The following is a 13,932-nucleotide window of genomic DNA, read 5'->3' as shown; positions in this document are numbered from 1 at the left end:
CCTTGTATTTGAATGGACCATCACTTCTTGGTGGCAGCGCAAGTTTGAGTGGAGGTTCCGACATATTGCTTTCTTTATCCTTGTCTTGGCAGGTAAGAACAAGGACAAAGGAAAGGACAGGGAGATTGCATGATATGAGATACTCTTGCTCTCGTCCCTGATGATATGAGATACTCTTACTCTGGTGTGACTTGTTTGTAGAGGTATTCTCAGAGAGGGGGAAAACTGAGTATTTCGACATACTTTGTGAAAGATGCATTCTCGGAGATGAGGAATAGTTAGACATTTTTCAGTTCTGCCTTGCCATGGAGGACAGAGGTTGACATATATATTGATTTTCCAATAGCAGGTAGTAAAGCTGTGCCTTTACTCTTGTCAGCAACTGTGGTGTAATTAGAACAGTAAGATTCACGCGTTTTCAACTTTATCAGAAATCTTTGACAAAGTTGCACGTGATATCCAAGAGCTGAGATTGCGTCTGAGAGATGTTGACAGACGTCATGCAGGGAAATCCAGCTTTTGAAATTCGAAAATCGGTGTCTCTTCGATTTTTGAATAAGTGGTCCTGTTGCCCCTTCTATTATAGAGAGATCAATTTTGTTGAGAAACACTCAGAAAGTTGTTGCCTGCAGAAATTTCCCTTTCTTGCACTTCTGAGATTTTATCTAACTTCCTTCATCATTTCTGGAAATGGCTTGCCCATCTAACATTTGTTTAGATTTGAGTCTCAGGATTGATACAGACGAGCAGCGTCAGGATAACATATGGCGCCCGTCCTTCTCAACTTCTAATGGTCCTCTTACGGTTGGGGACTCTGTGATGCAGAATAACATAACTGCTACAGTGGTAGCCAGGAATCTTCTCACTCCAAAGGACAATAGAATCCTTTCAAACCGGTCTGATGAGGCGGCCGTTCAAGACTCGTTGGCTCTCAGTGTTCAATGTGCGGGCTCTGTATCCAATATGGGACAGCGCTTACTTGCTCGAACTCACCAAGTTGAATCATTAATGGCTGAGGTGGCAAGTCTTAAACAAGAGATTAGAGGGCTCAAGCATGAGAATAGAGTGTTACACATGCTTTCAAATAATTACTCTACGAGCATGAAAAGAAAGCTCGATCAGCTACTGGAATCTGAAGGTCGGACTCAAAATGACAATCGGGGGTTCGAGTCTTTATTCCAAAGACATCCATTGTCTTAGCTGTCTGGAGTTCCACCAAGTATTGAGACTCCAAATAATCAACTTCTGGTGTTTTCCCCTTCTGGGGTACTTCCGAGTACTGAGGCTTCACATGAGTAACCTTTGTGAAGGTTCCCTTCTGTTTGTTTGTTTTAACTCATGTGTATGTAATTTCTCGGAGATATTAATATATAAGCTTTATTTTATTCAGTGTATTGTGTTAAATACAATAAAGCATATATTTCACTAAGATGTGGTACTTCTGGACCAAATATCAATTTATCTTTACTCTTGCGAAGATAAATGATTATTCTTAGTGTCTAAATCATTTGAGTATTCAACTCATAATCTTCAATCCATATGATTCTTTAATGTCATAAACATCATGGATAAGATTCGTGTTGGCATATTGTTCGATTCTGCAGTTCGAGACAATATTTCTCTCAACACTTTATAATCTTTCTTGACTCTTTAGGAGTCCCAATTTAATATCATCAACTCTTGCAAGAGATTTTAGTATGTTGCAACAATACCATAATGAAAATACTCACTAAGGCAATTTATACCATCCATTGGTATTGAGTACATATTTTATGCTTTACCTTTCCGGGGCTTACTTCAAGCAATTTAAATCCTTCAGGGATTTTCTACACTTCATGACACATTTTCCTTTAGAATTTATACAGAGCAATTCGCTTCCATGTATATTTGAGGGATTTACTCATGGAGATATGATGTGGGCGACTCATAACCCTTTGTATATAATTCTCCATTCATATGAACTCCTTTACAACCTTGTGTCATATTATGTGAGTGTATTTCACAGTATTACAAATGCCCATATGTAACCTTCTAGGTTCAACATCTTTTGGCTATTTGTATTGTATCCAAGTATATAAGTCTATTTTTCCACGTTCTTACAAAATTGTAATGGAATTGCCTATTTCCATTTTGGTCCATAATTTCGTTGATGGAAAAAGAACGGGACTCAATATCACCACAGCTCATTGATGAATTTAATAGCTACTTGTAAAAACCAAAATTAACATTGGTTATCCATCAATTTGTGATCCCATATTCTCATGTACATGCGCATGCATAAAAGCTTTTCATTTCTTTTGGGATATCCATTGCCTCTTCAAGGGCATTACACTATCTCTTCCAGGATAGTTATAGTTTAGAGAATACAGATCATAACCTCCTCTTGAGCGTTATAGAGCTTGGATTTTTAATCTCCACTTCGGGAGTTAAGTCATTGGAACTTATACGTCTGTCATGCTTCATGCATGAGACATCAATATTCCCATATCCGCGGATTAACCTTTTCGGGACAAGAATCCTTGCGGCAACTGTTATGCGTTTGGCATGTGACAGTTATGCAATAGTTCAGTAGTGCCATATTCTTCTTCTTTCGAAGGACTGAACCTTTTGAGTCTGAGGATCTGCCACGCTTCAGGCGTGCAACAGATAAATCATTTGCTGCCATATTATTTTGTCCAATAGGAACATTAATTCTTGTAGGCACATTTGCAGCAAGCATATGTGATTTTATCATTTTCGTTGCATCATTAAATGCATCTGGCATTTGATTTGCATATCGTTGCATCATTCAATTATTCTCACTTTGTTTGTATATTGATTGCTTCATGAATCAAAATACGACAAATTCTCTTCGTTCTTCTGGAACGGTTTTTTCTCATCATTCTTCTGGAATGATATTTGCTCATCGTTCTTCTGAAACAAAGTTATTTTCTCCCCCTAACGGCAAGAAAACTGTCTTATCAAAATGACAGTCCGCAAACCACGCGGTAAATGTATCCCCAATCAAGGGTTTTAAATATTGAATGATAGATGATGTTTAACATCAATGCCTAATCCGCAATGATGCTTCATTTCAGTATGTTGTGGCAGTGCAATAGGCACATAGATAACCAAAAACTCGTATATAATGTTTGGCTGGTTCCCAAACACGAGTTGTACTGAGAAGTATTGATGGTTGTCAACAGGTCTTAACCAAATCAATAATGCATCATGTAAAATAACATGTACCCATGTAAAAACGGGCAATTTTATTTTCGTGAGCAGAGCGCGGGTAATCTATTTCATCCGCTTAATAAATGCTTCTGCTAAACCATTTTTGAGTATGGACATAAGGAACTTCTGGTCCTTATTTAATAGTCTTACAGACCGAGATTCTTATGGCTTTTTTATTGCAATTAAGTTGAGGCACTGCGGCACTTCAAACTTAAGATACTTATCAAGGAACTTTATGTCCTAATCTTGAGGATCTATGTCCTAATCTTGAGGATCAAGGGACTTTATGCCCGATCTTTTTGTTTGATGGAACCTCAGGTCCAATCATTTTTATATGATGAGGATCAAGAAACTGCAGGTTCTGATCTGATCAAGGAACTTCGGGTCCAGTATATACTCATCGTAACAAAAAGAAGTATAATAAATAAATTAAAGCAATAGGTGGTAATTTCAGCCATAATGAATAAATTGCATTTAAGTAAATAAAGCTTGTGACAAGGGCTTTAATTCAGCACCATTCACATAAATCAAAACTTAAAGCAGTAGGCGGTAAAACCGTCCATGATAAATAAATTACTTTAAAGTAAATAGAACTTGTGAAAGGGTTTTAAACCAACACAAATTCACATAAATAACAAGAAGTATCATACCTCCTTTTATTTATTATTTTTCTTTCTTTTGTCAGTACTTATTCAAACTTTACTTTTCTTATTTCTGTAGCATGGTGCTATGCACCAACAGAAACCATTTATATCATTTTGACTAAATGGTGTCATGCACTATTCAAATCATTTTTTATATATATATTTTTCTTATGTTGCAGTCAACATCCCTTTTTTCTTCTTTCTCTGTCTCTGCCAGTCTCAAAACGCAGGGCCAACTGGGTAGTTATGGAGGTTGCCCAAATTCAATTCAATCCAAAAGGCTACAAGAGACTGGCGTTGTTCTTGCATGACCCAAGGAACATGTCATCGTTAAGCAAGAACTTCCCTACAGAGACATAGATGACAGTGGGGTTGACAGAGGCACACGAGAGGGAGGCCTGTGTGGATTCATTCTTGCCATCACCATCTCAAACAACCAAGTATTCATGGGAGTTCTCAAGATTCGTTGAAAACAACGTGATCTGGGTTTCCTAGTCTGATGAGATTCTTCTGGATCTCTGGAAACCAGTTGTCAAGTACGAGTTTTCTCATCTCGTGACGACTTCAGGTCGTAAATTTCAATTCTCACCGGAATTCGGTGGGGCGCTTCTTGCGCAGTGGGAGAGACGAAAAATGGACATACCTTTTATTTTGTGATATTTTAGATGACGGAGTTGAAAGGTGGATAGTGCTTTACCGGATTTATGGCGTTGTGCTTTCCACTGACATGAGAGCTTTTCGTGCTGATAACGTGTTGTAAAATTGACTATGTGTGTACAGTGGAATAAATAAAACAAGACACAAAATTTACGAGGTTCCTCTACAGTCAGTGTGACTGGAGTACGTCCTCGGGCAGCAGTGATGCTTTCATTATAATTTGGAATAATAGGAGTACAAAGATAACTCTATGTATTCTCTTTTCTCCTCTTCCTCTCTTTCTTTTTCTGCTCTCTCTCTCTCTACATGCGGAGTGCTCTATTTATAGAGCAACTCCAAGCACACATCTTTGACAAATGATCTCCGCATATCAATATTCTGCCAAGGTTTTCAACCCTTTGGCAATGTTTTCAACCCTTTGGCAGGTATTCAATACTGTGGGCATTCATTACCCACTAGTATTTTCAACACTATTTATTTATTTGGTTTTAGTTCGATTCAGTTTCAACGGTTCTCATTTCGGTTAGTCTCTCACTTGTAGGTCCATAAAAAATTGACATTAATACAAGTATTCACATTCAAACAAACTCAGAAGTTCAAAACCTAATCAATTGCAACCTAAATGTTTTATGTCGTTTAAAAGAAAGTTATAATGATCACCATACTAAAATTCAACTTGAAACAATATTCAACATCAAGCTGCCTTATGACATTACTTTATACAATCCAATTGAAAAAGTTTAGTTTACCATACTAAAATTAAAGTTCAAACGAAGTTCAACATCAAAATGCCTAATGGCATCAGTACAACATGAACAAATAAATTGTTCATGCAATTCAACAATAAAATTTTGATGTTTAAAATCACTACTTTGAAATTTTGATTAGTTCAAAACTTTCCCGCTCACTTTTCATTTGAACACTTACTATTCAAACCGCTCACTTTTCTTTTGAACACTTACTATTCACTTTTCTTGTGAAAGTGAAACCGATAAATAAAAAATCATTGAACCTTGTGAAATAGAAACTGAGATTGCTTTGGAGTTTATTGTGGTTGTGTATTAAGAATACGAGAGACAATGCTTGTGCATTAACATTCATTAGAGTGGCTATGTATTTGTATTTCACAATGTACGAGAGATTTACAGAATACAATGAAGATGGCTAGAGCTTTACAATCAAAGTAAATGGATGATGAAAGAGGAGTGGTATGAGAAGGAAAGAACTTCTTGCTGGTGTGTTCTCTCTCTTTTCCGTGTCCTTCCCCTGGTTCTTGCTCCTTCCTTCATCGCGAATGATTAGAATTGTTTCTTCTCTGGCCCATGACCAGCGCTCTGTGCCTGCAAGATTAGCAATTACACCAATATTTGACGAACATGATTCCAGAATACAGTTCATCACATATATTTCGATTAGTTTAGATCGCCAAAGCTCAGAAATAAACACATATTCATGACGTACGTATTCGTCAATATAAACATGTGCATATTCATATGTATATTTGAATCTCTATTACCTGTGAGTTTGTGCCAGGTTGAACAGGCTCCTCCGAGCGTCCACTCCTCCATCTCGAAGGAAACAAACTAAAGCAAAGCTAAAGTAACACACTCTACTCCTCGGAAAATATTCAATTTCTGCATTTTCTTTGCAATACGACTATACAAGTTTAGAATCTCATAAGCCTGCAATAACTAACATCAGTAAAATCGTATTCAGACATATTCATTGGATAAAGGAAAATTCATCCATTACCTCTCTTTTGAGATCAACAAGTCTTCGGAGGCTTTCTAAATAGATTCATTCCCAATGATAACAAACTTACCAGATCACAGACACTGCATGTATTTTGTTCCTCATCTCAGCAAAAATGATAAAGCAAGAGAAAATAATCAGACAGCCATCCTTGCCGGGGATGATGCTATGTTGATTGAGTTTCCTAAAAATAGACCATGGCCACTGAAGCAGATCCAATAAATCAACTATGGTCACCCAAACAGACTAACAGAGAAGAGAATCGAGGATGGACTGACAGGCGTTGACTCTTGGAACTTCAAAAATGGCCAAGATTGAACCCTCATAAAATCAATATAGGTGCATAATCTACAAAAACAATATTCAAGGAAGACGAAAATTCAGGAACCATGAACTGCACGGGATTGATACACCACAAAGAGCATGCCAACCAAAGCAGGTATTTTAATAAGAAAGGAGACACAAACACACACACACACACACACACACACACACACATATATATATATACACACACATTTGAAGAGACGAATTAAATGCCGAGAATTTTTTATAACAGGTTTGATTCAACCTAAACCTTACTTAAGGATAAACTTTCTGGGATACAGGATGCTAAAACTATCTGCAGTAATATCACTCGCTTCAACGTATCAAGGCTGTATATCCTGGCTTCAACTGTTCCTTGATACGCACTCAATGATGCAGGCAACTCATTTATATAGCTGCTACCAATGACAATGAGCAGTGCTAAATCTGCATCAATGCATCTAAAATTGTTGCAATATCTATCCTCTTTTAACCTACAAACATCATACATCCTGGACTTCAACCTTTCCTTGATACAACTCAATAATTGAGGTACTTCATTTATATATCTCCCCACAAACATCTCCAAGAACCACTTTTCCAACGGCACTAATACAGAACCCAAACGCACGTTTTCAATCTCCATCAATCCTTTCAGCATCAAAACTTTAACAACAGAACAGCGGGGGATAAATCTCTTCTCCATACTGTAACACATGACCGCTGGGGTTTTGGCAACCATTCTCGATGGCCATCCCATTTTTTTCACTAAAAGTTCCATTGCTAGCATTATTTTCTTCTCCGACACAATCATACACAGCGGGTACCTCCTGAGAGCAGAGAGAACATCATCCTCAGACTATCCCCACCTCCTATACACTTCCCGACTTCGAATACATGTTGACTTACAACACAATGCTCCTAATGCCAACAGAGAATTTGGTTTTGTTCAGATTAAAACCCATTTGCTTAACCTCATCCACGAGTTGACCAAGCTCTTTAGGCTTTCGCATAAAAACGAAGGGGTGATGAGCAAGCAACATATAAATGCGTGATTGGGGCATTCCTGATTCTCTCAAAACCTCAATATTTGGCGCCAGCTTCTTGGAATGGCCTTCCACGAAAATCCACGACCCCTGCTTCAAAATAGAAACAACATTTTTCTGAGAAAGCAGACTCCTAAGGAAATCATAAGAGGGAACAATCCGGTTCTCCAAGTTTCTGGTCAAAAGCTGCGGACGATATGCCGGAACTGATGCAAGTTCCTCCCTTCAAACCCCAAGAGATCTGAAAAATTCAAGCTTTGGCAAAAGGGTTTTATCCGGATCGAACTGAAGAACTTCTGAGTGATTCCTGACGATCTTCGATATCTGGGTTTGTGAGAGTCCATGGTTTCTGAGAATGGCCAAAACGGAGTCAGCTCTATCTGGGGAGCGCAACTCGACCCTCTTGGACGCCGGAATTGCATCTTCCGATGACACCCCACATGAATTTATGAGGTAATTCACTTTGAAATCGTGATGGGTTTCTGAGATTTCTGAGGTGAAATGTCTGCAGAGTAGCAGCAGATTCTGAAGAGAAAGATGCGAAGCAACTCTACCGGAATATTGAGAAGAACCCAATCCGTGAGTGACTTCAACTAACAGTGGATTTTAGCTTAGCATTTTCAAGTTCTGACCTTTTCTTTGCGCCTTCGACCTTCGAGCAACTTTTTCCGAAGGCTCGTTAAATTGGCAAACCCGAAGGCCTGGGTTACTTTCCCGGCGGGCCCAATACGTGCGCAACAACCCGATGAGGAGAGATTTTTCTACGTTGTTAGAATACGTGCACATATGTCATATATCAGTATACAAGTGAAGAGACATTTGAAATTATTTTCTTTCTTCCACTTGTATGATGATATAATGCACCACCACATGTTCTGAAAATATTAAAAAATCTTTCATCAATGACAAATCATTCTTTAGTGTACTCAAAATACGATTATATGACGTTAAAGTTCTACTCAAATTGTAATACATTTTTTTTTTTATTATGGTCAATATATCGTGGTAAATTAACACAATAATCGAAGAATCGATCCGATTTGTATCAAAACTGAACCAAAATATGTCGACCCAAAAACAGTAAAAAATTCAACTATCGAAACCGAATCGAGACCAAATAGATCAGCACAAGTATCAATATCACACTAAATTATATATATATATATATATATATAATTTTAAATTGTTATAGTCATAGAATTTGATATGTTTTAATCTCAACCATTAAATTGAATGCAAGAAATAAAATTTTAATCAAAACAATTGATAACCAATGATTGATAAATCGAATTGTACATTTGAATATGAATTGTTATCCTTGGCCACGTGGGCCTCCTAACACGTCGGGCCTGGATGTTGACCATCACATCCAAAGTAGTGGGTGTTCTTCTCTTTAAAAGAGGCAGGTCCCCCCTTTCGAGTCGGCTGAATATAAACCCAAATTTTTTGGGGTTTATGTCTTGTTGTTGGGGGGTAATTTTTGAGTTTAAACCCGAATATTTGGGTTTGGGCCTCTTGTTGGAGTTGGTCTTTAGGTATTCATTCGGTTGGCCATCAGTTGATCTTGCACTCTTGCATTGTTGTCCCTATGTTCCGATGGAATTCCAAGAAAAGGGAATATCAATCATTCTGGCAAAGGAGGAAATTTTTCATTTCCACTCAAACGTGATTATTTCACCCTACCACCGTCATAATCGTAACTCTCTATGTTCTTTGTTACTATATAAAGATAATCTCTAGAAAAATTCATTTAACTTAAAGACCATTTAACCATTCAAGTACGTCAAACAAATCGACGATTATGATAACAAATAACATCCTCACGATGAATAATCAAATTCCTTAGATTCATATGGAAAGGTACACAAAAGAAAATTAAAACCAAAAACTATTTCAAGTTGTTTTTATTTTCAAGGTTTTGTTTTCGTTTACTCTTCTTGTTTCTTTTCCTACCTCTCACCTAGTGGCAGAGCCATTTGAGGACTAGGAGAGGCGTGGGCCTATCATGAAGTTTCTTCACTTTTAGTTTTTGTTTATGATTTTGATTGGATAGTTTGTATTCCTTGACTTATATACTTTTGCTCCCAGCTAGCTTTATTATATTTCTCTAATTGACCAAAAAAAAAACGTGTTTTTACAGTAGTATTGTTATGAAACCAAATACTTATGTCAACTAGCCTTCTCTAGTTAGTCACCCTTTTGTATGATTTGATGAACACTGAAACCACGCATATATGGCATAGAGGAATAATTTTTTATCAGTTTGGTGCAATAATTTTTATTCAATTTCAATGTAGGAACTCAATGCTTGTGATATAATTATCTCAATGTTATTATTATTATTTTTTTCACGACTTCCTTCCTCTCTTATGATTAAAATTTCTCATTTCACTACAAAAATGAACTTTTCTCGCATTAATTATATTATTTTTTGTCCAACTTCTTTCATACGGCTTAGAGGCCCCTACTAGCTTCGATTTCTGGCACCGCCACTGCTCTTACCACCCTTGTTTCTCCCCACCTTCCCTTTATACTTTCTCCATATCTAAAGCACAAAAAAAGTGAGAACTAAAAACATAAAACCAAACGGCTATTAAACGTACCCTAACTGCGTGTTTAAACCCATCAATGTCCCTCCCTCCCACAACCCTTCCTCCAATGATACACCATGAAAGCACAATGACCGGCTTCAGTTTCGATCACATATGATTTAGTATCGGATAATTGCAGATAGAAATTGGATTCATTTATCCACACATATTGAGATATCAATTCCCAAAGGCAGTTCCCAGACGAAAACAATCAATCTTAAGTTGATATACAACAAAAGTACCTAGAGAAATATAAAACACTAGCTAAGGACGCAAACTTACAAGGCTGAACCAAAAGTTAGCTGCTACCAATGGAAATAAACAGCACTGCATCTACGGTACTACATCAAGGCCTCCCAAATTATAACGAATATCAAACCTCTTTTGACCTACGAACACCATACATCCTGGACTTCAACTCTTCCGTGATACACACTCAATAACTGAGGTACTTCATTTATATATCTCGCCACAAACCTCTCCAAGAACAACTTCTCCACAGGCACCAACACATAACACAACTCACAGTTTGAATCCCGTTTATCAATCCTTTCAACAACTGAACACCAGGGTATAAATCCCTTCTCCAAACTGTAACACATGACCACTGGTGATCTGGCAATCATTTCCGACGGCCATCCCATCTTGTTCACTAAAAATTCCTGTTATCGTTAGTTTCTTCTCGGACACATTCATACAGACCTATAATTTGATAAGACAAGTGCTGAAAATACAGCACAAGGGAATCATAAGGGCACAATGATACTTACCTAGGCCATGGCCACTGAGAAAAGGCTAGCTTCCATAGGCAATTACTAACAGGCAATTACTCTGCATTACAAATCTTATGTCCCTTGAAAAACGCAAAACTCAGCGACAAGAGTTGCATTTTCCTCTTTTTAATAACGCAAGCGTTGCATAATTCTTACAAGCGCAAGTGATGCATAATGATACAGTGATACTTTACCCAGCCATTGCCACCAAAAACAAGGATAACTGCTTGTGGAGGAATATCATTATACACTAGCAGAGGATAACACAGACAGCTCGCAGAATCAACGATATCCAACACAACTTATAATGTGAAAATGCAGACGAGTTACTTCTGTATTTTTCATCTCTAGAATAAGATTATAATGTGTACAATCTACCGAAGGCAGTTCCCAGATGAACAAACTCAAGAACCATCTATTGTTGAAGGCACCACAATCACAGAGAGCAGCGCCTGTCATCATCAAGCTGCTTTCAGATACGTTAAAAGATATGCATTTCCTGCATTAAGATTAGAACTTGCTGCTTGAAAGGTTTTCGTTGTTCTTGGCTGTTTCAATCTTTCTTTTTCGGTCGAGCAAACAAACTACCTTTCATAACCTTACTTCCCCGGCTTTCTGCTTAGGATTTCTCTTCCTTAGACTTCACATTAAACTGAAAAACAAAGCAGTAGTTTTCGCACAGTTTGCTCAGCTTCGGATCCGATACTGCACTAGATATGATCCTCCATCCCGGCCCTCACTAGCTCTTTGCTTGGTTATGCAAACAACTTGCCCGAGGGAGATTAGTGTACATAACTAAAGGAGGTACTAGCAATGAGCAGTGCTGCATTGTTGGGTACAAATAAAACAGCAGTTACAATACTGAGCGAAAAGCTAGATGCTACCAATGCGCAGAGCTGCATTGTTACACCTGGACCTCTACTTTTCCTTGATAAACACTCCCTAATTGAGGTACTTTGTCTATACACTTGGAGTTTCCATCAAAAAAGGCCAAAGGGGGAACAGGACAAATTCAACTCCACAGCTCCTAGCTAGTTACTTACCCTGAAATCTAACTCTTCCACATTCCACTTATTTTCCTCCAAAGTACAAAGAATGTGTACACCCACACACACACATATTGCATGGAGTTGCAGGTTTTTTTCATTCCTTCATTGCCACAATAGATTAGATTGAACCCCAATGAAGCAACATATGTGTACATTCTATCGAATGCAGTTCCCATACGAACAAAGTCAAGAACAAAGCACCACAATCACGTCAAATCTCAAGTTAATTTCAAATACAACTACAAAGCCTTTTCCCACTAAGTTAATTCCAAATAAGAAAGTAAATATATAACTAAAGTAGCTAGACAGTGGAATGCTAAGACAACCAAATAATTAACAAATGAATTCATTTCGAGAAAAATATAAAACAGTGCTTAAGTTCACAAACTTACAATGCTGAGCCAAAAGTTAGCTCCTACCAATGGAAATGAACAGCGCTGCATCTACGATACTACCACCATCAGATATCCTGGACTTCAACTCTTTTGACCTACCACCATCATACATCCTGGACTTCAACTCTTCCTTGATACACACTCAATAACTGAGGTACTTCATTTATATTTCTGGCCACAAACCTCTCCAAGAAATACTTCTCCGCAGGCACCAACAAAGAATACAAACTCACATTTTCAATCCCCTTTATCAATCCTTTCAACAATAAAACTTTAACAACTGAACACCTTGGAACCAATCTCTTCTCCAAACTTAAACAGAGGACCAGCGGGCTTTTTGCAATCATTTTTGAAGACCACCCCATCTCGTTCACTAAAAATTCCAGTGCTCGTATTAATTTCTTCTCCGAGACAATCATACAATTAGGCTGACTCCTGAAGGCAGCGAGAACATCATCCTCAGACCACCCCCACCTCTTATAAATTTTGCAACTTCGATTCCATACAGACCTCTTCCTAACACACAATGCGTTCATTGCTAACACCGAAGTTGATTTTTGCAGATCAAAACCCATTTCACTAAGCTCATCCACAAGTTGACCAAGATCTTTAGGCTTTAGCTTTAAAGTGCTGGGATGATAAGTAAGCAACAGGGAAATGCAGGATTGGGGCATACCTGATTTTTTCAAAACCTCAATATTTGGCACTACCTTCTTGGAGTGGCCCTCAACGAAAATCCAGGAGCCGCGCTTTAAAACGGAAACGACATTTTTCTGAGAAAGCAGACTCCTAAGGAAATCATAAGTGGGTGCAATCCGTTTCTCCAAGCTCGTAGACAAAAGCTTCGGTCCATATGCCAGAGTTTTTGCAAGGTCCCCCCTTGAAACTCCTAGAGAAGCGAAAAACTCAAGCTTTGGCAAAAGGGTTTTCTCCGTATTGGAGTTAAGAACTGGAGAGTGATTCCTGACGATCCTGGAGATCTGGGTCTCAGATAATCCATGGTTTCTGAGAAAGGACAAAACGGAGTCTGCTCTTTTGGGGGATCGCAACTTGACCCACTTAGACGCTGAAATCGCACCTTCCGGGGACAGCCCACATGAGTTTATGAGGTAATTGACTGTGAAATCGTGGTGGGTTTCTGAGATTTCTGAGGTGAAGTGTCTGCAGAGTAGCAGATTTTGAAGAGGAAAATGTAAGGGTTTTACATCTCCAACGACAAATCGTTTAAATGTGGAAGCAACTATGCAGGAAGATGGAGAATAACAAAATCTGAGAGTAACGACTTTCAATTTGGAAAGCAATACCATCGTTTCAGTTAATAATAGATGATCAATTTCAAATTTGAAACTGGCAACGGCCCCCAAAAAACCCTACCAGGTCTTCCGCTCACTGGGATTTTGGTTTTAGCATATTTCATTTTCATTTCTTTTCCCTTGGAGTTTAATAGAGGTTAGCTTTTAGTTGTGGAATTTATTTAATTATTATTTCTAACTATTTGTTATTCTA

General features: G+C 38.0%; 2 protein-coding genes across 2 annotated transcripts; both read right to left on the bottom strand.

The window, feature by feature from the left end:
- Positions 1–5,610: 5,610 nt before the first annotated feature.
- On the bottom strand, positions 5,611–8,297 carry LOC103961900. The gene is made up of 2 exons (XM_048570410.1): positions 6,849–8,297; positions 5,611–6,614 (listed from the first exon to the last, which is right to left on the bottom strand). The coding sequence occupies exons 1-2, from the start codon at positions 7,384–7,386 to the stop codon at positions 6,589–6,591; spliced, it is 564 nt and encodes a 187-aa protein (XP_048426367.1). The 5' UTR covers positions 7,387–8,297; the 3' UTR covers positions 5,611–6,588.
- Positions 8,298–11,493: 3,196 nt separating this feature from the next.
- On the bottom strand, positions 11,494–13,832 carry LOC108868280 (transcription termination factor MTERF15, mitochondrial-like). Its single transcript, XM_048570312.1, has 2 exons — positions 12,424–13,832; positions 11,494–11,727 (listed from the first exon to the last, which is right to left on the bottom strand). Exon 1 carries the CDS (start codon positions 13,731–13,733, stop codon positions 12,531–12,533), a length of 1,203 nt encoding a protein of 400 aa, XP_048426269.1. The 5' UTR covers positions 13,734–13,832; the 3' UTR covers positions 11,494–11,727; positions 12,424–12,530.
- Between the last annotated feature and the right edge of the window lie 100 nt (positions 13,833–13,932).

The sequence above is a fragment of a genome, unplaced genomic scaffold, assembly GCF_019419815.1.
Source record: "Pyrus x bretschneideri cultivar Hongxiangsu unplaced genomic scaffold, Pyrus_bretschneideri_v1 Contig52, whole genome shotgun sequence".
Lineage (NCBI taxonomy): Eukaryota > Viridiplantae > Streptophyta > Magnoliopsida > Rosales > Rosaceae > Pyrus > Pyrus x bretschneideri.
The sequence above is the reverse complement of the archived record's forward strand: the minus strand, read 5'-3'. Positions and strand labels throughout refer to the sequence as shown.